Below are 26032 nucleotides of genomic sequence, written 5' to 3' on the forward strand. Positions count from 1 at the left end.
AAATAGCATTTTAAGTTCACTTGGGTTATATGCCAGATATTTAAAAAATATTTTTTTGATGATGTTAAAGTGGAGAAACTATGCAAAAATATCATTTGAGAACTGGCCAATACTTTTTCACGGCACTAAATAATACATACCATACACTTAACCTCAAATAAACCAAACCACATAAAGACCTGAATCTAAAATTAAGGGTTGCCAAGCAACCAAACCTTTACTTCCCTCTTACCACCCACACATAATGGGATGTGTATACAAGACTTGATGTTTAAGGAGGAGTCTGTGCCTTCTCTCACATTGCCTCTGCTGTCATATAGTGTTGGTGTTTTTGTTCCCGCTGGAGAATGTGATACATGTAGGCTAAATTGTTGGTATCCTTCTGTTGCAGAAAAAGCAACAATGGTCGATGAAATACTGTTAATCTTGGGGGGAATACAATTTGACTTGCTAATGGGAGAAGATGCTTTGAACAGATGAGGAAACTGAAACTTTCGTGCAAGTCACATCAGCTCTATGTTTACAGACATACAAAGAAACATGGATGCTTGGTTTTGCTCTTGGGTTGCTTCGCTCCATCCGGCACAGGGTGTCTTGAATGTGTGCAGGGTGCAAGAAATCTCAACACAACGCATTCTGTGCTAACCAGTGTCAGAAAGGTTGGTTTCGGTCGCAGATGATGGGGTCGCCATTTATTTTTATTTTTTTTCTTTAACAGAGGGGTACCAACAATTACATACGTGCGTAGTAATCATCTGAACAGTCATATATGGGTCTTTTATTAACTTTAATGAAAAAAAAAATAAGAATTCTATGCGATGGAATTTGGTTTCCAATGAAATGTTTAAATCAAAATCCTAGTACTGACAGATTCCATCTGCATGTAAAATAGACAATACAAGAAATGTACTTAACTAAAATGGTAATAGATGAACTTGACCATGACCGGCACTCGAGTATGTCTAGCAAATGCAAAATGTAATTTATATTACCAGTCATCTTATTTTACAGCCGACACAAATTAAAGACATAGGGTTTCAGTTAGATCACTGCGCAAAGACCGATGACAAAGTTGCATGATGCTACGTTTTAGGTGCGCTTTTCAGTTACCCATAAACCGAAAAATGTATTTGCCTCAAAATCAAGCAAGTTCAGCATATGTTCCACTCAAACTTCTATGTTAATTTTTGCAAAGCGGTACTGTAGGGACATGGGGTTGCGTAGCAGCACCATTCCTCTGTGTTCCAGAGGCTGACTGATGAGTGTGTGAATGAGGCCGGTGACACTCACAAAGCCAAGAGCCTCCCCACTCCCTGCAGACAGGGAGAAGTCGGCCTGAGTCACCCAGCCTAGCGTCAGTCGGGAGCAGTGAGAGGTGACACTCGGCAGGGGATTCGGCCACACTCCCAAAACAAAATCAGAAGCAGGAGAAGATGACTGGGGCTTCTCAAACGTGGTGGTCTTCTGATCGGAGGCTGAGGGAGTGTCTTTACTTTTACTGTTATCAGAAGCCCTTTTCTTGGCACCCTTCTTACTATGTTTAATCGTGCTTTTCAAGAGGTCCTTGTGGGGGGGCTCCTGAGGGCCGCTACTGACAGGCCCTTGGTTCAGCAGCTTGAGGTCATCTGCAGTTGGCACACACACCATGGCATGGGGGTCTGGTTTACCCTTCAACAACAGTGACAGACGTACCCAAACCAGAGTCATCCCATGACTTGCTTGGAATGACATCTTTGCAGCATGGTCCAGAGGTAGCGTTTCCTTGACACAGTACAACCTCTGACCTTTACATGAAGTGGGTCTGCACCAACTAGAGAGAAGCCTCAAAGACTTCCTGTTCCTAGGAAACAAAGTTGTATGATTAAAATTTAAAAATGCACTTCAATGTATGCATAAATGAGAAGGATTGAGTAAAAACGTGAACTGGTTCCTTTGCTTTCTTGATGTTTCAGGGACATAACATCAGCAAAAAACATTTATGCCATGTTTTCTTATTTTTTTGCATGTTTGTCACACTTTAATGTTTCCCATCATCAAACAAATTTAAATATTAGTCAAAGACAACACAAGCAAACAAGATGCTGTTTTTAAGGAGAGAAAATAAATCCAAACCTACATGGCAATGTGTGAAAAAGTGATTTGCCCCCCGTTAAAATATAACTGTGGTTTATCATACCCGAGTTCAATTTCTTTAGCCATACCCAGGCCTGATACTGCCACACCTGTTCTCAATCAAGAACTTGCTTAAATAGGACCTGCCTGACAAAGTGAAGTAGACCAAAAGATGCTCAAAAGCCAGACATCATGCAGAGAACTAAAGAAATTCAGAAACAAATGAGAAAGATAGTAATTCAGATCTAGCAGTGTGGAAAAGGTTATGAAGCCATTTCTAAAGCTTTGGGACTCCAGTCAACCACAGTGACCATTATCCACAAATGGCGAAAACAGAACAGCGGGGAGCCTTCCGAGGAGTGGCCAGCTGACCCAAATTACCCAGAGAGCGCAGCGCGGCTCATCCGAGAGGTCACAAAAGACGTCACAACAACATCCATTGAACTGCAGGCCTCATTTGCCTCAGTTAAGGTCAGTGTTCATGACTCCACCATAATAAAGAGACTGGACAAAAAATGGTCATGGTTTTCTAGACGGACACCACTGCTGAGCAAAAAAGAACATCAAGGCTCGTTTAAATTTTGCCAAAAAACATCTTGATGACCCCCAACACTTTTGGGAAAATACCCTGTGTTCTGATGAGAAAAGTTGAACTTTTTGCAAGGTGTCAACATGACAGCGCTTTAAGAGACTCATTGCAAGTGTAGTGTACTGACTAAAATGTGTTGAACTGTATTTGTTTGAATTGCTGTTGTGAAAACTAGTTAAAAGTTTGTTTGGTTCTTTGTGTGGATAGATACTGGGGTGTCCTGCGTTCCGAGGGGTCTGTGAACATTTCAGGGTTTTTTTTTTTTGTTTTTTGTTTTGTTTTTCTTTGCTCACAAATACACTAGTGAACAATAACAATCCCGGACGAGCCCCCACATGTAGCCCTCACTGGCAGTACTCACAAAACCGTTGAACCCTCAATTCACTGGGGAAAAGAAACCCAAACCGATTGCCGTAGGAACGCGCCCTCAAAACGCTTCAGTAGGCACAGCGACTGGATCCCGTAGCGTCGAAGCGGCAGCCCGGTGGCGTTGAGCAGGCAGGACCCGTGGCGTTGAAAGAGTAAATCCGTTCGCGTTGAAACAGTCAAAAATCCGTTCGCGTTGAAACAGTAAATCCGTTCGCGTCGAAAAACCAGGTCCAGACACCCAAAAAAAAAACTCTTCTTCCCCCGCCGCATCTCCCGCTCCACGACCCACCTCCTTCCCCCAATCACATTGGACGCACCACCCCTTCAATCAATCATTAAAACAAAAAAAAACCTGAAATGTTTACAGACCCCTCAGAACGCAGGACACCCCAGTATCCATCCACGCAAAGAACCAAACAAACTTTTAACTAGTTTTCAGAACAGCAATTCAAACAAATACAGTTCAACACATTTTAGACAGTACACTACACTCACATTTTAGTCAGTACACTATACAAGTTATTGCAAACGCTTGATTGCAGTCGTTGCTGCTAAGGGTTATTATTATTAATCAGTTATTAGGTTTAGGAGGCAATCACTTTTTCCACACAGGGCCATGTAGGTTTGGATTTTTTCCCCCTCCCTTAATAAGAAAAAAAAACATTTAAAAAATGCATTTTGTGTTGAGTTGTCTTTGACTAATATTTAAATTTGTTTGATGGGAAACATTTAGGTGTGATAAACTTGCAAAAAAAAAAAAAAAGATATCAGGAAGGGGGCAAATACTTTTTCACACCATTGTATGAGTAATGTGTATCCAATGTGGCTTGCTGCAGTGTTTTATTCACAGACTAGTGTTTTTCAGTTTAGGAACCAAAAATGTTTACCAGTTTAACGTTTTATAATCACCGAAACAGTTTCATATTGAGGGAAGGCCAAAAAAATATATTTTTTTGCTTTCCTTTTTATTGATAATAGCCTAATGCACAGGTGTCAAACTCATGATCCGTTATTTTATGTGGCTCACAAAAGCAAATGAAGTGTGTGGACTGTATGTCTCTTGCCAAAATACCAAACTTGCAGACTTTCTTCACCTTTTAATAACGTTAAAGTAATGCTTGCATTATCCTGTTAGAATTTCCTCTTTTAAAATATATTGAATAATAACTGAAAATTAGGTAAAAATAACTAAATCGGGCAGTTTTGGCTGATTTGAAAAAGGCTAATATCGGCCGATTAAAATCTGTAAATAAAATTTAAATTAACACAATGACAGATGATTGTCAATAAAGACATTTCTTTCTTACTGACGCACATGATGATTCGCTCATGTGTCAAACCACAGGGTAGCGGACACTACTCACTCGATAGATTTTTTTAACCTAAATATCGGTGGATGGTATCGACAAACTTAACAAGTACCCAATACCTTGAAATAAGGCCGATATCGGTACTCGCCGGTCCCTCGTTCAGAAGTAAACCATAACTACGATAAGGCCCGCAACTAAAAATTATTTGACACCCCTGAAATGGCCACAAACTTTGATCCAGGTGTCTTGGAGAATTACACATTTACATTTAATTCCTCATTCTCCTGTAAAGATGTGGAACCTTGAAGTCAATCTCCCAATCTGTCAACCTCCAATGTGTTCAGATTTTGAATATTTCCCAAAGTAAAGCCTTTATTTTAGAAAAATTACAATATTTTTTTTAAATATCATTTTAACATTTATAAGAGGGGAGATGACAGGAGATGGAGGATTATTGCCTCAAGTGCATTTCTTCCTTCATGCAGCTCTATTTAGCGTGCACATTTTCTTCTTTAATTATTGTCACCATCTTGTACTGGCCAACCATTTTGTTGTTAAAACACTTGCATTTATTGTTCAGTGGTCATCATCACGTTAGTCCTCATTGCCACCACTGGTGCCCTTCTGTCTGGTAGCATTTTGGAAGTACAACAAAAAAAACAGAAACTACAGTTTTTTTATTTATTTTTTTTTTAGTTTTTGGATGTTCACTGGAATAAGGGATTGCATGACAAGTCGCATGGCTATGAGGTGCTGTATAGGCCCAAAGTAACATCTCTCTCCCCCAAAAAACTTTCAAAACTAAAGATCGGTATCGGCCGATAATTAGCATTTTTCATAATTCAGCGGTCCGGTCAATGAGGTAAGTGATCGGCTCCGCAAAAGACATTTACTCCGCCTCGCCATCGTGTACAGTATATTTGAATCCAAAAGCTAGTTTATTTTTAGCCTTGTCTCGTGGCTTGACTTAGTACTGTAAATATCTGACCGCCAATAAAGTTGTTTGTCTGAGACAGACAACATGTAATGCCTGGATCAGACTACAAGAGAAATTTGGTCTTTCACGATTGCACTGTCAGACTGCTGCAATAAAATCTTGTATTCCCATACCACCGCATCCCGTTTTTTACGATCATTGGGCTTTATCTTGTCAACTCAAACACGACCGGATGCACACGTTACCATGGCGACGACAACAACAATGGATCGTGCAAATTTATTGTGTGTGGGGGGGAAGATAAAATAAGGAAAAACATGGTGGTCATCACTGGTGCTCGGGGGAGGACGTTCATTCAAGGATTGCTTAAGGTATGTTCATGTACTTTTAATACTCGCAAGCAGGCAACAAAACGTTCTGTAGCCTGTGTAGTGCTAGCACTAACGGTTGTAGTAAACATGCCAGTGATCTGTTGAATCATGCTCTAAAGTTTCGGTGTGTGTGAAGTAATTTAATTACACTAAGTTAGCACCCATTATTTCTGTCATGTTGTAATGTTGGTTTGATCTGACTGAAAACTTACTTATGTCAGTGGCCAATCCTTGAATGCCACCAACAGGTCGTTCATGTTTTACCATGTCTAAAATGCTAGAGAATACTTCTGAAGATACTCAGTATACAGCACACAAGTATATAAAGTAAATGAAATAGACACATTGCTTCATCCTGTGATCGGATGAGTGATCGTTTTTTTTGGGGGGGGGTTTGGTCCTGTTCGGCTGTTAGGTCAAGGAGAATAGAAAATCTGTATCCCTTTTTTGCCGGAACAGTTTTACTGTGTCACAGTGGAGTTTTTAAGCGTCCACTGTGGTATTATAATTGAGGTTTATTGAGAATCAGACTTGATCAGTCGAACCGAACAAAGTTTCTAGAAGGGAGAGAGAAACGAAGACAAAAGACAAAGCACTAATTGTAAACTGGATGAGAGAAGTAAATCATTACATTATCTACAACAATGAAACATTAACTATGAGTGCTGCATGGGGCTGTAGTGCTACACCCTGTGAGGGAAGGACAGGACAAGATAGAACAAGACAAGGACAGGAGAAGAAGCATGCAGGACAAGGGTCGTGAACCCGGCTGTACAACTGAAGTGTGGTGGCATTAATTATGTGAATTATAAAAGTCTACAGGACGAGAATAAGTGAGGGGATACAAAAGCGATTTGCATATTCATGAGTTATTTGTCGCAGTAAGTGCGTGACCCCACAACCAGTGAAAGAGTCTTCAGGGTCTGTGTCTGCGGATACATGCAAGTGAATTGATACTGTTTTATATGCACAAAGACTGACAGAAGTGTCCTGTAATTGCTGTGGCCGCATGGCGGCGGCTGAGGACCCCACCCAATCAATCGAGGGGCGGGATCGTTTAAACTCGCTGATCGGCCCCAAAAATCCTGATCGGGTAAAGCCTAATAATGTCAGCAGAGACCAGACTGTTGCATATTTTGAGTAAAATCGACCTTGTTTATCTGACCAATATGACACAGGCACCATAGAGAACATTACATCAAACGTGTCATGAAAATATCATACCTCAGGACAGTGAAGTGGGTTTGCAGCTTTGTCGCAGGGACTTCGTGATGTGACATTATCTCAGATTGGATTGCTGTATCACCCCGCGATGTGCTTTTAGCCTGGATGTCTCCTTTTTTATCCTCTCCATCACTTCCAATAACGTCCCACTCCTCAGCCAGCTGTTGCCAAGGGCAACAGAATGGAGCCAGGCAGCCATGTTTAATGTAATTGGTTCTTTTGGCAGGTGGACGTCTAGAGTAGAGGGCAAATGGTCAAACCCTTGTCAAACTGCAAATCCCCCAGTTTATGAGACAAACTGTGAGAGCTAAACAGCAGCTCGCGTAGGATGACGAAACAGCTTTATTACAATCTCATCTACATCAGGGGAACTATCCATGTGATAGAAATTATTTAGGGTCAGAGTAAAATCACCCAATATTTTAAGTACATTAACGTAAATTTGTACTTCCTATTGATATGTTATATGAAATAAGTATTTAACGTCACCATTTTTCTCATTAATTATATTTCCAAAGGTGCTATTTGACCGGAAAATTTCACCAGATGTTGGGAACAACCCAAGTAATCCATATATACAGAGAAAGTAGAACAAATAAGATCAGAAATTAAGTTCTGTGTAATAATGTGAAATGACACAGGGAAAAACACACCAACTGGTATTTATTTAATACTTTGTACAAAAGCCTAAATGGAGAAACTAGTCGCATGCATTGCTCTGGTGTGATTTTGGCCCATTTTGGGCCACACAAGCAGTCTTCAGATCTTGGAGGTTACGTGGGCTTCTTTTATCGACCTCGAGTTTCAGTTCTTTCAATAGATTTTCGATTGGGTTCAAGTCAGGTGATTGGCTGCGCCATTCTAGCTGCTTTATTTTTTTAATTTGAAACTTTTTCTTCTTTGAAACCAATTGAGAGTTTCCTTGGCATGTTTTGGATCATTATCCTGCTGAAATGTCCACCCTCGTTTCATTTATCATCATCCTCACTGATGGCAGCAGATTTTAGTCAAGAATGTCTTGGTTTGCCCATTCATCCTTCCTTCAATAATGTAAAGTTTACAAGTACCACATGCTGAAAGCAGCCCCAACACCATCATGTTCCTACCTCCGAACGTCACTGTCTTCACAGTTCAATTATGCTCTCATCCAACCAGACTATATTCTCCCAGTATTTAACTGGCTTGTCCAAATGTTGTTCAGCAAACTTTAAGCAAGCTTTGACATGCTTTTTTTTTCCCAGCAACGGGTCTTGCGTGGTGAGCGGGCATACAGGCCATGGCGGCGGAGTGCATTACTCACTGTTTTCCTTGTGACAACAGGACCTGCGAATTTCAGGTCTTTTTGAAACTGTGCACGGGTGATCATTGGCTCTTGGACCACTCTTCTCATTATTCTTAGCACTCCTCTTTCAGAAATCATGCGAGGAACACCCAATCGAGGCAAATTTATGGTGGTATATGATTGGCTTTCCACTTACGTATTCTGGCCACAACGGTGCTCACTGGAACATTCAGAAGCTTAGATATGCGCCTGTAACCAAAGCCATCGTTATGTTTTGCAACAATTAGTTTGCAATGGTTTTGAGACAGCTCTATGCTCTTACCCATCATGAGATGTGTCTTGACTCACACCTTGGCAATGAGACCTTTTTGTAGCCCATCAATTAAGACTGAACCAGCTGATATTCATTTGCAGTGACAAAGGGCTGGATTGTCTTGGCTTTCCGTGCCTGTTTGCACCTCCCTTTCTTCATGTGTTCAATACTTTTTCATTTCACATTTTTACACAAAACTTAATTTTTTTGTTTATTTTTTCTACTTTCTTTTTATGTATGGATTACTTCGGTTTTTCCCAACATCTGGCGAAATTTTCAATAGCACCTTTGGAAGTATATTTAGTGAGAACAATTGTGATGTGTTAAATACTTAATTCAGCCGCTGTGTGTGTGTGTGTGTATAAAAAAACAAAATCTATACCACATGACAATTATTCTTGTCAAGAAAAAGCAAGATGTATTTTTGATTAAACTTAAATTGCTTTTATTTTTCAACTGACCTTTTGAACTTTTCAAGCAGCTCAGACTCTTGGTCCTCCTGAAAACGGGCTCCTGCAGGGCAGTCTGGGTAATCGTTGGGGAAGTGAGGAACACCTTTATTTTGCGAGTGTGTCAGACTCATTTTTAGTCCACCAATGCGAACACCTCTGTACACCTAGCAGAGGGACAAATGTCAGAACGTAAGCACTGGATTTTGAGCTGTCATTGGAAAAACAAAATAAACCTGGGGGCTTCACGTCTACCTTTCATTTCAAGGTAGATTTAACTTTTTCACAGGGCATGTTGAAACAAAAATAAGGACATAGCAAGTGAATAATCTTTCTATAAAACTATCAACATGAAGGATCAATTTCCACACGTCAAGCGCCTGAAAAAGACAGGTTTAAGAACAGAAAGGAAAACCTCAAAAACAAACCTGTAAGCCCCTCTGCTTTCTGTCCCTCTTACAAAGGGAAAATGGAACCCAGACACACACACACACACACACACACACGCGCGCGCACGCACACACACGCAAAAATGGGTGGTCCCCAGTACTCACCAGTGGGATCCAAAAAGCCATGCCCCAGCCTTTAGGAAGCAACAGGTCCCATCCGACACCCCACGAATTCATCTCATGTCCCTCCTGCTTGCCAGGCTGTTGAACCAGCAGGATGGGCACTCGACACTGTGGGGGAATAGGGCTAAGCCTCGACCCGGGCACAAGAACCTCGCTCCTCATACGGTTCAAGTCCTGTGAGATGTAAAGGCAGAAGTAAAAGGCCTTATAAATAAAGTACTGTACACAAACTAAGACAAAGTTTGAATGCCATTTTGTGATACCTGCTCTGAAATTTTTTTCTCTGTGACATTGTTGCGAACAGACTGTTCCCAGAGGAAACTCTGACAACAGTGTTCTGGTACACCGCCCAAAGACAGCGCCTTTCTCTTGTCGTCATCCACCTCTGGAATAAACATCACATAAGCATGCCCCTGTGTAATCCCACATTTAAATAGAAAATGGAGTAACTGTATGAATCTTGCCATAGTGACATATTTTGGAAATTTCTCAGTTCAGATGATCGTTGTCTAAATGAGCAGCAAGATGCCAATTTAGATGTTTCTATCTAATATATCCATGAATGTGTTTACCATCTCATATTCAAAGTATATATTTTATCAGACCTACATACAAAATTTAGAGAATGACCGGTATTGTATTCTAAATGAAAGCCATTTTACTTTGTAGTTACCTTATTATATCTGTTTTCGAGATACAGACAACAAGAGCATCCATCTCCTCGGTAATGACCATTGACAAGCCTCATTTGAAGCAGACAATGAGAAACTTGAAGTGTCTTCCTGCACTGTGTATTCATTTTTTACACTGCTTATCCATTTCAGGGTGGTAAGGAAAGCTAGGGCAAAAACTGGGGCACTCTCTTCTTGCTGCCGAGCAACATTTCTATTATTAATACCAGTGAAAATGTGTCACTCTGTTTAAAGGAAGAGGAACATAAGCTGTTGTTTGTCAGTGATGCCGTTTTTGGAGTACAGGGTCCTGCCAGGATTCGAACCTGGAGCATCTGCATGGCTGAGCAGAGGCCCCCCAGGAGCACAGGACCAGGGGTGCACTCTGTGAAACGGCCTCAGGACAGAACAACAGACTTATTTGGACCTGCTATTATCAACCATATTTGTATCTCATGTTGATGAACTAATAAAACTGAGCCAAAAAAACCTTGAAGAGGACATTACGGAAAATGTACTTTTTAATGGCCTTTCATACAAACATTTGGGCCAGCCCACCCATCAAGAGTGTGTGGGGGGGCGAACAAAAAAAAAACAACAACCAAGTACCGTAATTTCTCATGCATAACGCGCATTTTTTCTGCAAAAAAATTGTAAAGTCAATGGTGCACATTATACATAGGTGTAGGGGAAAATATAAAAAAAACTTTCACATTTTATAAATGTATGCCGCCATCTAGAGGTTATGAAAAAGCTGTACACTTTCATTCCAATATGCCACCATCACCCAGAGGTTATGAGAACGGTGTACACTTTCATTCTAATATGGCATTGCCATCTAGAGGTTATGAAAAACGCTCGGCCTACACTTTCATTCCAATATGACAGGGGTATGTATGACTGCATATATATACAGTTGTGCTCATGAGTTTACATACCCTGACAGAATATGTGAAATATTTTTTGTTGTCTTAAGTACGACTGATGACTGAACATAAACCATAATTAATTTCTTTGGTATGTTTTGTTTAATTATAATGCATTTCTGAAATAATTTACAGTTTAATTTGAATTCCATTAAAATCAAATTGTATGTGTTTCACCAGAGCGCTTCATGTTTTCTTTAAAGAATTGTACCCATCTTAAAAAGTCTGCCAACCGTATGTTTTTTTATTTACTAAATAAAAGTAGGGCTGTGAACTTTCAAAATAAGAGCGTGTTCAAATAAAGTGCTTAACTTCTGAATAATTCCTTGAAAAAACAAAAATACAGATAATCATGTTTTGATCATATGGGTAGAAGCAAAATGATGCATTGTACAAATGCATTATACATATGTAGAAGGGTTTTCCAGAATTTTGAGGTCAACTTTGGGGGTACTGATTAAATATGGGTGCGGATTAGACACGAGAAATTATGGTAAATCTTTTTATTTATTTTTCTTAATCTGCCCAAATTTTAAAAATGTGTTTGTGAGCCATTCTGCACACCCGCCCCACTGTTACACAACAGTGGGTGAACTGACATGATGACAGTCCACCACACATTTGTCTGCTCATGACATGGCTGCTGGTCACATGTGATTGGCTGAATGTGCAATATCCATCCATCCATCCATTTTCTGAGCCGCTTCTCCTCACTAGGGTCGCGGGCGTGCTGGACCCTATCCCAGCTATCATCGGGCAGGAGGCGGGGTACACCCTGAACTGGTTGCCAGGCAATCGCAGGGCACATACAAACAAACAACCATTCGCACTCACAGTCACACCTACGGGCAATTTAGAGTCTCCAATTCATGCATGTTTTTGGGATGTGGGAGGAAACTGGAGTGCCCGGAGAAAACCTACACAGGCACGGAGAGAACATGCAAACTCCACACAGGCGGGGCCGGGGATTGAACCCGGGTCCTCAGAACTGTGAGGCCGACGCCCTAACCAGTCACCCACCGTGCCGCCATGAATGTGCAATATAACAGTGAAAAATATAACAGAGTGAAAAATTTAAGGGGGTCTGAATACTTTCCATACCCACTGTACATCTCCTTTGACAGATAAGCCAAGTTCTACGAAGCAAATGGGGGTTCGAATTTGAAAAGGAAGACTAAGCACACTAAATGGCATACGTGTAAACCACAATTAGCATCTGTCGTAATTAGCAGCCCGCACTTCCACCGCCTCAGCGGTAGGACAGCTTTTACCTTGTGTCTCCTTTACACAGGGCAACGCTTTAACCCTCTTTGCCGGTATGTTAAGCCTCGGGTCATCAACTGTCAGCCCCAGCACTGTGCCAGGTGGGAGCTCTGCAGTTGAGTAGATGCCTGGACGAGTTACACAAAAATGATTAGATGACAAAAACATTCAAACCGACCAATTCACACAGAGACAGAAAAAGGAAACCTTTCAATAAGTGAAAGACATCGGTTTGTTGCTGATGGAGCTTCATCTTATGCTCATCTTTGCAGTGATCAGGCCACCAGAGGCAGGAGGGCTGGGATTTGCTCATATCCTAATAAGAGACAATGCAACATTTGGTTGGTATAAAAAAAAAAGACTCTGCTTTCCATGCTGATAAAAATTCACAGACACTTACATCACAGTTTGTAGCAGCTTCCAAAGCATCTGCCAGCACAGAATGGGATTGCGGTCCAATCAGGCGGTATCGTACAATCTCCATTGTGAGATCACTGCATAAGATAAACAACATATTTCATGTCACCTTTTGCAGATTTTTCTCACAAATCCAATCAAGAAGCAACACAAACTTGATTAATATTCCAGTTGAGTTGGATTTCCAGGTAACAGGGGTGTCGGGTGATCTGGTGCCATCACCAAAGATCTTCTTAGGAGGAGGTCCACTGGCATCCTTTTGGCTTTGCTTCCTCTTAGTTCCAGGTGCCTGCTTGATTTCAGGGGCTCCATCAGGCTTTGGTTCTGAATCTTTGGTGGAGATTGCCTCTGTGCGCGTACCATATGGCATGGGCAGTGGGACCACAGCCTCATGACACTGACACACACTTAGGAACTCACTGAGGATGTCCTGCAAGTAAAAATTAATTCAGTAAAGAAAAACTTTAAATTAAACAAATAACAAAAACACCCTACTTGTTTAAGAGTGGGATGAACCCAGGTCCACATTTGCCTGTGAACTGAGCCCAGGGAACGGGGTCTCCAGAGGAATGTGACCGGGCCCAAAGCCTGCGAGGGGAACTGTCCTGCCCTGTACAACACCACGCTACCTTGTCTTTGTCCTGACAGACACAACCGTTGAGCAAATGTAGGGCCTGCCGAATTAGAAAAGCAGTACATGTTATGCAAACTGACTCCTCGTGACAAATCAAAAGCTGCATTTGTGGTTGAGGAAGAGCACAGTCACCAGTCTCCTTGCTGGTCAGTTGTGACAGACAATCCAGTAGCTTGTCTTCCTCTCCCTGGAGCTCTAGGCAGCAGTAGTAAGACAGGTCCTGTTCAATCACAAGCAGAAATCTGTCTCTGACAGTACTATTTTATTTTTTTTAAATCTATTTCTATGAGTGAACCCCCGCTATGCCAAGGTCTATCGTTTGCACCCTTGTATTATCGTGGATTTTTAAGCGCTCAGTTTTTATTTTTAATGCGTTAAAACCCATATTTAAATGTGTTATTTTGCACAGACAGGGTTTAATATTTTAAGTGGTGTCGTTTTTAGTATAGTTAAATTGGTGTCGTTACTGCTGGTTTTGGTGGCAATCTGGCACCCTTACTCAGAATTGTTAGACTGATATAGCCTATTAAGACCACTTGCAGGGCGATCATCCTATGAATACTAGAAGGTCCACGTTTCGTAAACTGCGTCAAGTGTGCGATATGTCATTCTCCCCGACTAGAATTGATAAGGGAACCTTTTGGAAATTTAGCGAACGATTCCAAGTTATCGTTAACTTGAGAACCGGCTCGCGATCGGTACCGGTTCTCGAATCCCATCCCTAACGGAGAATGACAAGCAGCTTGAAGCAAGCAGGCTTGCCTCTTATTTGGAGAACTGTGCAAGCGAGTCTTCTTTTTGTTTCCTCATAGTTATGTTATACAATAGTTTCCCATTTCGTGACTGCGAGAGGGTGAGAACATGAGATAAGCAGTACTTAAGTTAAAATCTATTATAAACCTCTCAGAGGGGTAAACCTACATATATAAAAACATTTTGATAATGGTTTATATTTATATATATATATATATATATATATATATATATATATGGCGGCACGGTGGCCGACTGGTTAGAGCGTTAGCCTCACAGTTCTGAGGTGCGGGGTTCAATCCCCGTCCCCGCCTGTGTGGAGTTTGCATGTTCTCCCCGTGCCTGCATGGGTTTTCTCCGGGCACTCCGGTTTCCTCCCACATCCCAAAAACATGCATTAATTGGAGACTCTAAATTGCCCGTAGGCATGACTGTGAGTGCGAATGGTTGTTAGTTTCTATGTGCCCTGCGATTGGCTGGCAACCAGTTCAGGGTGTACCCCGCCTCCTGCCCGATGACAGCTGGGATAGGCTCCAGCACGCCCGCGACCCTAGTGAGGAGAAGCGGCTCAGAAAATGGATGGATGGATATATATATATATATATATATATATATATATATATATATATAGCAGATTTTCACTCATCACTGGTTAGCAGATTTTCACTCATCACTGGTGAATCTGGAATTTATACCCCGCGGTAAACAGGGGTTCACTGTTTATGAAATACAAAACACAATCCTTTCCTCCCTTGTGTGAAGGTCCATACCTGCAGCAGACAATGACTGCTCATGGCTCTGTAGCAGGGGCGGTAGCATTTCAAGGTGGGTCTGTCACCTAGGCAGTAGCCCCACTTTTTTACCATGTGGAAGCGCTTGGCGTGCCAAATGTGCGTCTCCAACCACACATTCTTTCTCTGCCGCCGGTTGAACTCCAGCAGCATGTTTCCGTGACGGCGACGAGCTTTGCGGCTCTTGTTCTTAGAGTGCGCCTTTTTTTTAAAGCTGCCCTGCAGGCATTTCTCCCTCTGTGGTCAGCCAACATCAAAATAATTTAAGTGACAAAGTAACGTGTTTGTAAGATTGATTAAAACAGAAACCAACAATGAGGAAGTACCACTTCTGAACACTACCATTTTGTTGGCCATCTCTCTCAGCCGGCAAGGAAGACGCTTGGTGTTGTGGCTCATTGCTCTTCTTCTCATATGTTTTGGCAGCGCTCCAAAGACATGACAGCTGCCTGTGGTCTTGGTAACAGCTTTCAGCATGGCTCTTACCTCTGCTGCCCTGGCCCTGGCAAAAACTCCAGCTACGGATACAATTTGGCGAAGGCGAGAGGAACATTAACAATTGTCACTCAAACAATGCAAGAAGCCTCTTACAGTGGGCAGTTAACCCCCATATCTCCATTTGTTCGCTCTCGTTTTAGCATGGATTTTTAAGCAACCATTTTTTATGGGTTTTGATGTGCGCCTGCAGTGTCCACAGCCGCAACATTCCAGGCACCACCAAGGTCGACTGGAAAAGACGCAGCATAATTGAGACGAAGGAGAGGGGATGCCCCTTCGGTGTAATACAGTAGCACATTTTGCCATTTTAATATGCATTGTTCCCATAGAGCAGTTAGTATTGTTATATCAATGGCCAAAACGCAAAACCAAATTTAATCTGATGCAGATCGTATGTGTTGCGATTCCAAATATTCCCACTGAACCTGATTGGAGGTTTTGGTCAGTTGACTTTTCTATCACAACAAAAGGGTGGGATTATTTTGCAGACAGAATGAATATGAGCATCAATTCCAGTTTTCTTTTACAGTAAACTACGTGGGAGTGATGAATAAACAGCTTGAAGAAAGCATACTTGGCCTCTTACTTGGAGAAGTGTGCAAGCCGCAATAAATGGAAGTTCACTGTAGTTACCAAATGTTAGCTTGATGAGTGAAACCATTCTGATTAAAAGCAACAGACTGAAAGAATACAAGTAGTAAGTTGATTACAGTGCTGATGTTTAGAGGAAGGGGTAAATCATAATTAAGCCTTCACTCTAACTGTCTCTAACGGTCTACTCATGTAAAAGAGGAGAGGTGTATTTACCAGTAATATACTGAGGCATCTTGTCAGCATAGACTCCACCATCTTTCTGGTGTCCACGGACCCACCCAGTCTGTTGGTGGGAGCTCTTCTTTCTAACTGTAAGTGGATCTTTGTCAGATGGACCATCACCACCTCCACCTGACGGGCAATGTTTACAAATAAATAAGAATGTTGTGATGTTAATAAATCCAGATCACCGGTCGGCATTTTCTTTCCATTTCACTTGTAAATAGAGTAAATAGTGAGTAACTTCAGATTTTTGGTCAGGTGACTTTTCTGTCACAACAAAAGAGAAGGATTATCTTGCAGACAGAATGAATATGAGCATCAATTCCAGTTTTCTTTTACAGTAAACTACGTGGGAGTGATGAATAAACAGCTTGAAGAAAGCATACTTGGTAAATAGTGAGTAACTTCAGATTTTTTTACCATAGCATGAACAGCATTTAAAAAAAAATAAAAATATTTAAAAAAAATGTGAATGTACAAATTCTGATGTTGCTGGGTGTGTGTGTGTATCCACAGTCAAAACATCAGCAATTTACTGCACGGTGTTTTCTCAAGTTATAAGTGAGCTGAAATATCCACGTTTCTTCCGACAGTGCCAGACAATACAATACATGAAAGCTGTTGTTTTTGTTCGTCTAAATGTAAACAAGAGTAGCCTTCATGGTAACGGCGATCTTCTCAACATGGCCGCCATGTACGCACGACGATCAGCGGGGCAGGCTTATCTAGTATGAATACCTATGTCCGGGAAGCCCAATGGAAGACTTTGTGTGAGGTCATGTGACTTTCTTGTGTCGTTTTAATTGGTGAACTAGACTTAAACGTCACTCGCTCTTAAATTGGAGTGACAGCGCCCGATGCGCACGAAATAGTTGATAAAAAAGCAATAATTGATGAATAAAAGTAGCAAGCGACATTTAGATCATTGTAACGAAGTAAAGGTACCGTGACTTATTAACAGCAGACGCGGCGTAAGTTTTTTTCTGGTCTCGTCAACTCCTGTGACTTCGAGCGCACAGGTGGAACCTCAGGCCGTATATTATTCCACCGCGGAGTAATATTCAAAATTACATCTGTGTGTTGATGGTGGATGTGTGAAAGGGATCTAGCTGGCAGCTTTCAAGGAGTACGAAAACAGACTATGACGTCAGTGACTGACGTTTAAAATGACTTCGCCGCGGCGGAGCGAGCTGTTTAGCTCCCTAGCTTCAGGCTAGCTCGTTAACTCACGGCCGGGCTAGCAAACACAACAAACTGAACATTCCCTTAAGTGTCTCTGTTGCGCTGCACATGTAGAAAGGCTGTGGAGTATTGGACGGAGCCAACACCAGCAAGAGTGTACTGGTCCGCCGTAAAAACAGAGCCGTCCAACTCTTGTCCACTGTGTGATCCACACACCGGCTCACTACAACAATGACCATATACCGAGTGCGGGAAAAACTATCGTTGATCATTTTATTTATCAAACGATAAGTCGATATATAGTGCCGTGAAAACGTAATAGCCCCCTTCTCAAATTCTTAGATTTTTTGCATAATTTCCTCACTTTATTAAGATCATCAAACAAATGTAAATAGACAAATATAATCCAAGGGAATAAAAAAAATTATAATAAAATGCTGTTTTTAAATGTTTTTCATTAAGGAAAAAGAACAAGGTTACTTGGCGCTCTGTGAAAAAGTAAATACATACTTGTTAAATCATAAATTAATTGCGGCTATTCACAATTTTTGGTTAATTATGACTGATCACACCCAAGCCTGATTATCTCCAGTCATGTTCAATCAGGGGGAAGGGGGGGATGGGGACAAACAAACAAAAAAACATCACAGAATCTGTCCCAACAAAATCAAGTCGGACGAAAGATAAAAAAAAAAGCTGCAACAAAATATCTTCCACTCTGGAGTTGCCCACGGTGAGAGGCACCGAGCAGGTGTGGGTATACTGACGGCCCCACGTCCCGGTTCCTGGAAGTTGGGGTTCACCCCGGTGTACGAGAGGGGAGCCTCCCTCCACCTTCGGGTGGTGGGACAGGTCCCAACTGTTGTCTGTGCCAGGTCCCAACTGTTGTCTGTGCCTATGCACCAAACAGCAGTTCAGATTACCCACCCTTCTTGGAGTCCTTGGAGGGGGCCACCAGTTGTCAGGGATGCTGTGAGGCTGAAGAAGGAGTCCTATTGGGCCTGTTTGGCCTATATACAGCTGATGGGTACGGCTAGCCAAGTGGAATACGGCTTTTGGGGTCGCTGAGGCAAAAACTCCGGCGTGGGAGGTGTTTGGTGAGGCCATGGAAATCAAATTCCACACAGCTGTGAGGAAATTCTGGTACACCATCCGGCATTTTAGGGAGGGGGGAAGCAGTGCACGATCAGTACTGTGTAATGTTCTGCAGCAGGATAACGATCCAAAACACAGCAGCAAGTCAACTTCTGTATGGCTTTAAAAAAAAAAAAAAATGAAGACTTTGGAGTGGCATAGTCAAATTCAAGACTTGAATCAGATTGAAATTAAAAATCAGGAAAAATCTACTTGGGCCAATTTGCGACATAAAAAGTAGCATAAAAATCCTTAATTTTTATCCGATTTTTACAAACTAGGGCTAATTTCATTTGTGTGTCATATCTCTAATTATATTCTCCATTTTAATATACAGGAGGTTTGAAGTTTTTTGTAACATACCTAAATAATGTTTATCGTCATTGTAACGGGCACAACGATATTGAAGATGACGTGAGAGAAAGGTGACAGAAATGCTACTAAGTTGTAAAAAGGGTTTGCGTGTAAATGCTTAAATATCGGTAATATGAAGAAAGAACAACAGGAAAACGTAGTGCGCGTCAGGGAAAGAAGAGGAACAAAACCAGACAAACTACTACATTAACGGTGTGTTTTTGAGACGTCAAGATTTCAACTGTTACCGTTGGGATGGGGGCTGCCCTCCTCACGAACAGGCGAGGATACAAACTGCACACTGGCGGGCTGGTTTCTCAGTTTCTTCTGTCGCATTTTGACTTTTGCGGCAGACATTTTCTGTCGAGAAGGGAACATTCCTGATTCCATATTATTATATCATATCCAGCTAACTAAAAACAACATAGACTTCTACCAAACCAACAACGTTATTCCAGGCGGACGTGACGAATTGTGTTATTGTCGAACAAAAACGCAATGAAATAGTATTATGGAGCTACATTTACCTCGGTGGATGCCAGGAATTCTGTCTCAAATGTGATTTTTGTCCTGTTGACAAGCTAGCGAGCCAGCGTGTGAAACTCAAGAGAGAGAACGTGCGAGTTGCTTCCGGATATTTGGTGCTCATGGGAGTTGTAGTGTGTATGCGCAACTACATTTATCGAGCGCCGTAGGAACGTTTGCATTGTTTAAATGCACCTGTCTGCATACCACTTTAATGTTTTAAAATATACTTTAATATAGTCTATTAAAATGTGATTTTTGTTTTCCAAATTCATTATCATCCTGGCTGATTAGTTATTACGTGTAGTTAAATTATTTCACTCTGTTGTTCCCATTTTTTAATCAAATTATTTATTTATTTAGGTTGGCCAGACAGAGGGCTAGAGATGGGAAGGATGTGCAGCAGGTTATGGTGATTAAGGATCGAGATGAAAATTTGTTGACTGTGCCAGTAGTGTGCTAGATAGATGGAAAGAAGACTTTGATTTGATGAATGAGGAAAATGAGAGCAAAGGAAGAGTAGAAGAGGCAAGTGTGGTGGACCAGGGAGTGGCAATGATTAGTAAGGGGGAAGTTAGAAAGGCACTAAAGAGGATGAGAAATGGAAAGGCAGTTGGTCCTGATGACATTCCTGTGGAGGTATGGAAGCATCTCGGAGAGGTGGCTGTGGAGTTTTTGACCAGCTTGTTCAACAGAATTCTCACAGGTGAGAAGATTCCTGAGGAATGCAGGAAAAGTGTGCTGGTGCCCATTTTTAATAACAAAGGTGATGTGCAGAGCTGTGGGAACTATAGCGGAATAAAGTTGATGAGCCACACAATGAAGTTATGGGAAAGAGTAGTGGAATATATATTAAATATATATTAAATATACTGTGTATTTTATTGGAATGTCTTTTGTCAGATTTGGTATTGGAGTAATCCAAAAGTGAATGTCATCAAGTTATATACATACATACATATACATTATTGACTAAATTTTTTTTACTGTATCGGAATACATTTTTAAAGTAACCTTCCCAACCCTGATTGTACATGTATTTTCAAAGGCTATTTTTAAACAAAAACAAATCTTTCTTGTTCTTAACTTCTATAAAAGTGGGTCACAACTCACGACTTTGCAACAATAGGAAAATATGGTTCCCAGGGTGACAACAGTGGGGAACTGCTCTTGCCTTCAGTAGCTTACCAATCATGCTCAGAGCACATTCCAACCACTTGAGGGCGCTGTTTCCCCATGCTGGAATAGCTTCCCAACAACTTGTACTGTACTTCATTTTTTATTCCAATATGGTTAAACTTGTAGAAAACACACTATTTAGGGGTAGGATTTCTCTAACGGTAACTGATTTTAAAATTGTGTCAATATGTGCTTCTATAAAAAATAAAAATAAAGGGAACACGTAAACAACATCCTAGATATTAATGGTTGAAAAATTCTACTGAAAACCTTTCTTCAATACATGCTAAGTTGCTAATTACCGCTCATTTCCAACGGACGTCAGTTCCATTTCCACAACAGCAGTAGAAACTGATTCACAATTCGTATGGCTGCCTAACTGAACAGGTTGATATCATAGAGGTGCGATTGACTTGTGAGCTACATTGGAATTAGGTTTTTTTTTTTTTTATTTAAAAAAATAAATAAAACAACACTGTGCATTATACTGTATATTTAAAGTTGTTCACCATGTTTGTGGTGCGTGTTGCGTCCTGTGTAAGCACAGTGAAACTGATGTTGCTTGAAATTAATTCAATTTGAACCTAATAGACTGCTCATACTTCAATACGGTCAATGACTAAGATGGCGCTTTGATAACGCACTCTGTAGTATTGTCCTTGTTTTTGTATTTTCGTTCATCTTTGGAGACATTACGTGACTTACTTGCACTAGGGAAGACTTGCTTAATATTAGAGAGTCTACTCCACATTTTATTTGCCAACTTTCACAAATCCACAAAGTTTTTTTCTCAGAGATACTTACTAGCACTCTATGGCGCATGGAGAAGACGAAGACGGCGCCACAGATGAAAGCGTGCCGGAGTGCAAGCTAAGCTTTGACAGCAAGGATTTCGAACACCACTTCCTTCGATTCACCTTGCAAATCTACGCTGTCTACCCAACAAAATGGACGAGCTTCATCTCCTTACAAAGACCAGTAAAGACTTTGCTCATTCTGCTGCCTTCTGCTTCAGAGAGACTTGGCTTTGTGAACGCATCCCTGACGGCTTTGTACTGCTGTCTGGTTTCCAACTACACTGAGCGGACCGTAACATGGAGATTTCGGGGAAAACAAAAGGTGGCGGGACATGCATCTACATCAATAAAAAATGGTGAACTGATGTCGGAGCTCAGCACACACTGCAGCCTGGACTTGGAGTCACTGTTTTTGAACTGTAAGTCATTCTACTCGCCGCGCGTGTTTGCTTCATTCATACTCACCGGTCTTTACAACCCCCCCCCCCCCCCCCCCCCCTTACAGGCTAACACAACCGCCACACTGCAAACGCTGGCTGACCAAGCAAACAAACAAAAAGCACCCAGATTCATCCTTCATTATTCTTGAGGACTTTAACAAAGGAAAACTCAACCACGAACTCCCTAAATACAAGCAACACATTGACTGTCCCACCAGGGAAAACAACATTCTAGACCACTGCTATACCACGCCTAAGGACCGTGTTATTCCCCGTGGAGCTTTGGCCTCGTCTGATCGCTGTTTAATTTACTTAATACCAACATACAAGCACAAATTTAAATGTGCGAAGCCTGTGGCGAAAACAGTGAAGAAGTGGACCAATGAAGCTAAAATGGAACTTCAAGACTGTTTAGACTGCACAAATTAGAATGCCTTTGAAACTTCAACTGGCAGTTTGGATGACTATACTATTATATCCTACATCAGCTTCTGTGAAGACGTGTTTGTACTAACAAAGACATTTTGCACGTTCAATAACAACGAGCCATGGTTCACCGCCAAACTTCGCCAACTTTGCCTGGCTAAAGCGGAGGCCTATCGGAGTGGGGACAGAGCTCTGTACAATCAGGCCAGAAACCAGCTGACAAAGGAAATCAGCATTGCAAAGAGAAATTATGCAGGAAAGCTGGAAAACCAGTTTGCTGCTAATGACTGTGTCACTTTGGCAAGGATTACAATCGCTAACCAGCTACAAGCGATCATCCCCCAAGCGGCGAACAATAAAGGACTGGCTGACAACTTGAATACCTTCTATTGTAGATTTGAAAAGGACACTTTCACACACCAGATCCACTCAGCTGCACCACCGACAACCACCATCACACCTCTGACTCCCCCTTCTGCGTTGACCATCACGAACAGGATGTGAAACGTGTCTTTAAACAACAAAAGATCAGCAAAGCGGCAGGCCTGGACAGTATGTCCCCCTCCAGCTTGAAAGCCTGCACGGACCAGCTTGCTCCAGTTTTCAAACAAGATCTCCAATAGATCTTTGCAACTGTGTGAAGTCCCATCCTGCCTCAAAGCCACCACTATCATCCCAGTCCCCAAGAAACCTGTAATTTCAGGACTGAATGACTACAAACTTGTTGCTCTAACATCTGTCATCATGAAGTCCTTTGATCGCCTCGTGCTGGACCACCTCAAAAGCGCCACAGGACCCCTGTTGGTCCCCCTGCAGTTTGTCTATCGAGCAAACAGGTCTGTGGATAACACAGTCAACATGGGACTGCACTTCATCCTGGAACACCTTGACAGCGCAGGGACCTACACGAGGATCCTGTTTGTGGACTTCAGCTTTGCGTTCAACACCATAATCCCCGAACTCCTCTCCTCCAAGCTTCTCCAGCTCAACGTCTCGCCTGCCGTCTGCCAGTGCATTTACAGCTTCCTGACGGGCATGACACAGTAGGTGAAGCTGGTTGACACCACCTCATCCACACGCACCATGAGCACCGGGGCTGCCCAAGGATATGTCCTTTCTCTGCTACTCTTCTTTCTCTACACGAACAACACACCCGGCCGTCAACCTCCTGAAGTTTGCAGACGACACACAGTCAATGGCCTCATCAAAGATGGTGACAAGTCTGCGTATCGACAGGAAGTGGAGCGGCTGAACCTGTGGTGCGGCCAACACAACCTGGAGCTGAACACACCCAAGACGGTAGAGATGATCGTGGACTTCAGGAAACATCCTTCGCCACAGCTGCCCCTCACGCTGGCCAACTGCCCTGTGACACCAGTCGAGACCTTCAGGTCCCTGGGAATTGAGCCTGAAGTGAGAGACTAATATCAACGCCATCCTCAAAAACAGTGGTCCCAACCCTCGGTCCGCAGACCGATACTGGTCCGTGAGGCATTTGTTACCCAGCCGACTCGCTCATGGCGGTGGCCAAGCTCAAAGAACGAATCATTTCATAAACTGATTCAGTTCATTACGTTCACTGAAAAGATTTGTTCTTTTGAACACACTTAGACTGCACGTCGGTCATGTGATACGTTACCAAAAATAAGTCCGCAAACAAGCAAAAATGAGTAAAAAACAAACGTCTTCGGAGAGCTTCTTTTCAAAAGGAAAAAGCCCATCTGAGGAGGCAGAAGAACAGCCTACGACCTCAAAGAAAAAGAAAGCTTCTTTTATCCGGTATGGGTTATGGTGGGTTGTTGTTTTTTTCATGCGTGTAACATTCTTTTTAAAGTCGGTCGTGATAATTTATTTTTACTGTATATATATATATAGAACACACCTTGACAGCAATTACACGAAAAAAAATGCCTACTCTAAACCGGTCCGTGTTGCAAAAAAGGTTGGGAACCACTTCTCAAAAAGACCCAGCAGAGGATATACTTCCTGCGGAAGTACGGCCTGCCACAGGAGCTGTTGAGGCAGTTCTCCACAGCAATCACTGAATCGGTTCATCCATCACAGTCTGGTTTGGTTCTGCCACAAAGAAGGACAAAATCAGACTGCAACAGACATTCAAGACTACCAAAAAAATTATCCATACTCTTGAGGACTTGCATGCTGCCAGAAATAAGACTTGGCCATGCAAAATCCTCTTGGACCCTCCACATCCTGGTCACCACCTATTCCAGCTCCTTCCCTCAGGTAGGCGCTATCAAAGAATGCAAATTAAAACCAGCAGACATTCCAACAGCTTTTTCCCTCTTGCCGTTAACTTCTTAAACAGTTGACTTACAATTTTATTGCAACATGCTACCAATTTTGCACAGCTCTGTCGGGACACGTCTCCATTATCCATACACTCAGTTTTATCATGCTGCACTGTTTGCATACTGTTGTTGATTACTCCTGCACACTTATGTGTCGAAGGACTCTCTGCACCATTTGCAAAATCGCCACTAGACCAGATCATTGCACTATTAGTCACTTTAAAACTGCTCTAAATTGCTTGAAGACTGTATCCTTTGCACAATTGCCATTATATCAGGATCACCACACTAGTGGTATACTTTCATTGCTCAATGACTTTCCACACTCGTGTTTTTTTTTATGTCCTAAATGTAAATTTTGTAGACTCTAAACCGATTTTATCGGCCTTATCGGTATTGGCCGATAATTAGCATTTTATGCTGATCGGCTTTAATGTCATAATTTGCCGATCCGATCAATGACATCATTGATTGGCGTTGATTTGGCGTAGTAGTGTAAATATCTGACGGGCAATAAAGTTATTTAAAAAAAAAAACATGTCGGCAGTGTGGAACAGACAACACGTCTGAGACATCCATCCATCCATTTTCTGAGCCGCTTCTCCTCACTAGGGTCGCGGGCGTGCTGGAGCCTATCCCAGATATCATCGGGCAGGAGGCGGGGTACACCCTGAACTGGTTGCCAGCCAATCGCAGGGAACATAGAAACTAGCAACCATTCACAGTCATGCCTACGGGCAATTTAGAGTCTCCAATTAATGCATGTTTTTGGGATGTGGGAGGAAACCGGAGTGCCCGGAGAAAACCCAAGCAGGCACGGGGAGAACATGCAAACTCCACACAGGCGGGGACGGGGATTGAACCCCGCACCTCAGAACTGTGAGGCTGATGCTCTAACCAGTCGGCCACCGTGCCGCCACGTCTGAGACAGACAACACGTAATGCCCGGATCAGACTACAAGACAAATTTGCTCTCACGATTGCACGATGTCAGACTACTGCAATAAAATCTTGTATTCCGATACCGCCGCATCCCGTTTTTTTCCGATCACTGGGCTTCATCGTGTCAACACAAACGCGACCGGATACACTCGTTACCATGGCGACGACAACAATGATGGATCGCGTCCTGTGTTTGTAAGAACAAAATGTGTGTTGGTGGTCTGCGGTGCTCAGGACAGGAGAGGATGTTCATTTAAGGCTTGCTTCAGGTATGTTTACATACTTTTAATACGATACGGCTAGCAAGCAGGCAACAAAAACGTTATGTAGCCTAGCAAGCTAGTGCTAGCACGAATGGTTGTACGTAAACATGCCGCTATTCTGTCAAATCATGCTCTAAAGTTTCAGTGTGGGTGAAGTAATGTAATTAAAAATAAAGTAATTTAG

General features: G+C 42.1%; 1 protein-coding gene across 1 annotated transcript; it reads right to left on the minus strand.

Annotated features, from left to right (window-relative positions):
* Positions 1-677: 677 nt before the first annotated feature.
* Positions 678-19632, minus strand: pop1 (POP1 homolog, ribonuclease P/MRP subunit). The gene is made up of 16 exons (XM_061776866.1): positions 19495-19632; positions 19216-19327; positions 16289-16426; positions 15326-15501; positions 14963-15220; positions 13572-13659; positions 13301-13479; positions 12961-13235; positions 12789-12882; positions 12596-12704; positions 12397-12516; positions 9792-9913; positions 9511-9702; positions 8969-9123; positions 6913-7146; positions 678-1840 (listed from the first exon to the last, which is right to left on the minus strand). The coding sequence occupies exons 2-16, from the start codon at positions 19322-19324 to the stop codon at positions 1168-1170; spliced, it is 2922 nt and encodes a 973-aa protein (XP_061632850.1). The 5' UTR covers positions 19325-19327; positions 19495-19632; the 3' UTR covers positions 678-1167.
* Between the last annotated feature and the right edge of the window lie 6400 nt (positions 19633-26032).

Source organism: Phyllopteryx taeniolatus, chromosome 6 (genome assembly GCF_024500385.1).
Source record: "Phyllopteryx taeniolatus isolate TA_2022b chromosome 6, UOR_Ptae_1.2, whole genome shotgun sequence".
NCBI classification, from domain to species: Eukaryota; Metazoa; Chordata; class Actinopteri; order Syngnathiformes; family Syngnathidae; genus Phyllopteryx; species Phyllopteryx taeniolatus.

Coding starts and splice junctions, on each gene's coding strand:
- pop1 (XM_061776866.1), bottom strand. CDS start 19,324: ATGTCTGCCGCAAAAGTCAAAATGCGACAGAAGAAACTGAGAAACCAG. Junction 13,660..14,962: donor GCAGTCATTGTCTGCTGCAG/GTATGGACCTTC, acceptor GTGATTGAACAG/GACCTGTCTTACTACTGCTG. Junction 9,703..9,791: donor AGAAAAAAATTTCAGAGCAG/GTATCACAAAAT, acceptor TACATCTCACAG/GACTTGAACCGTATGAGGAG.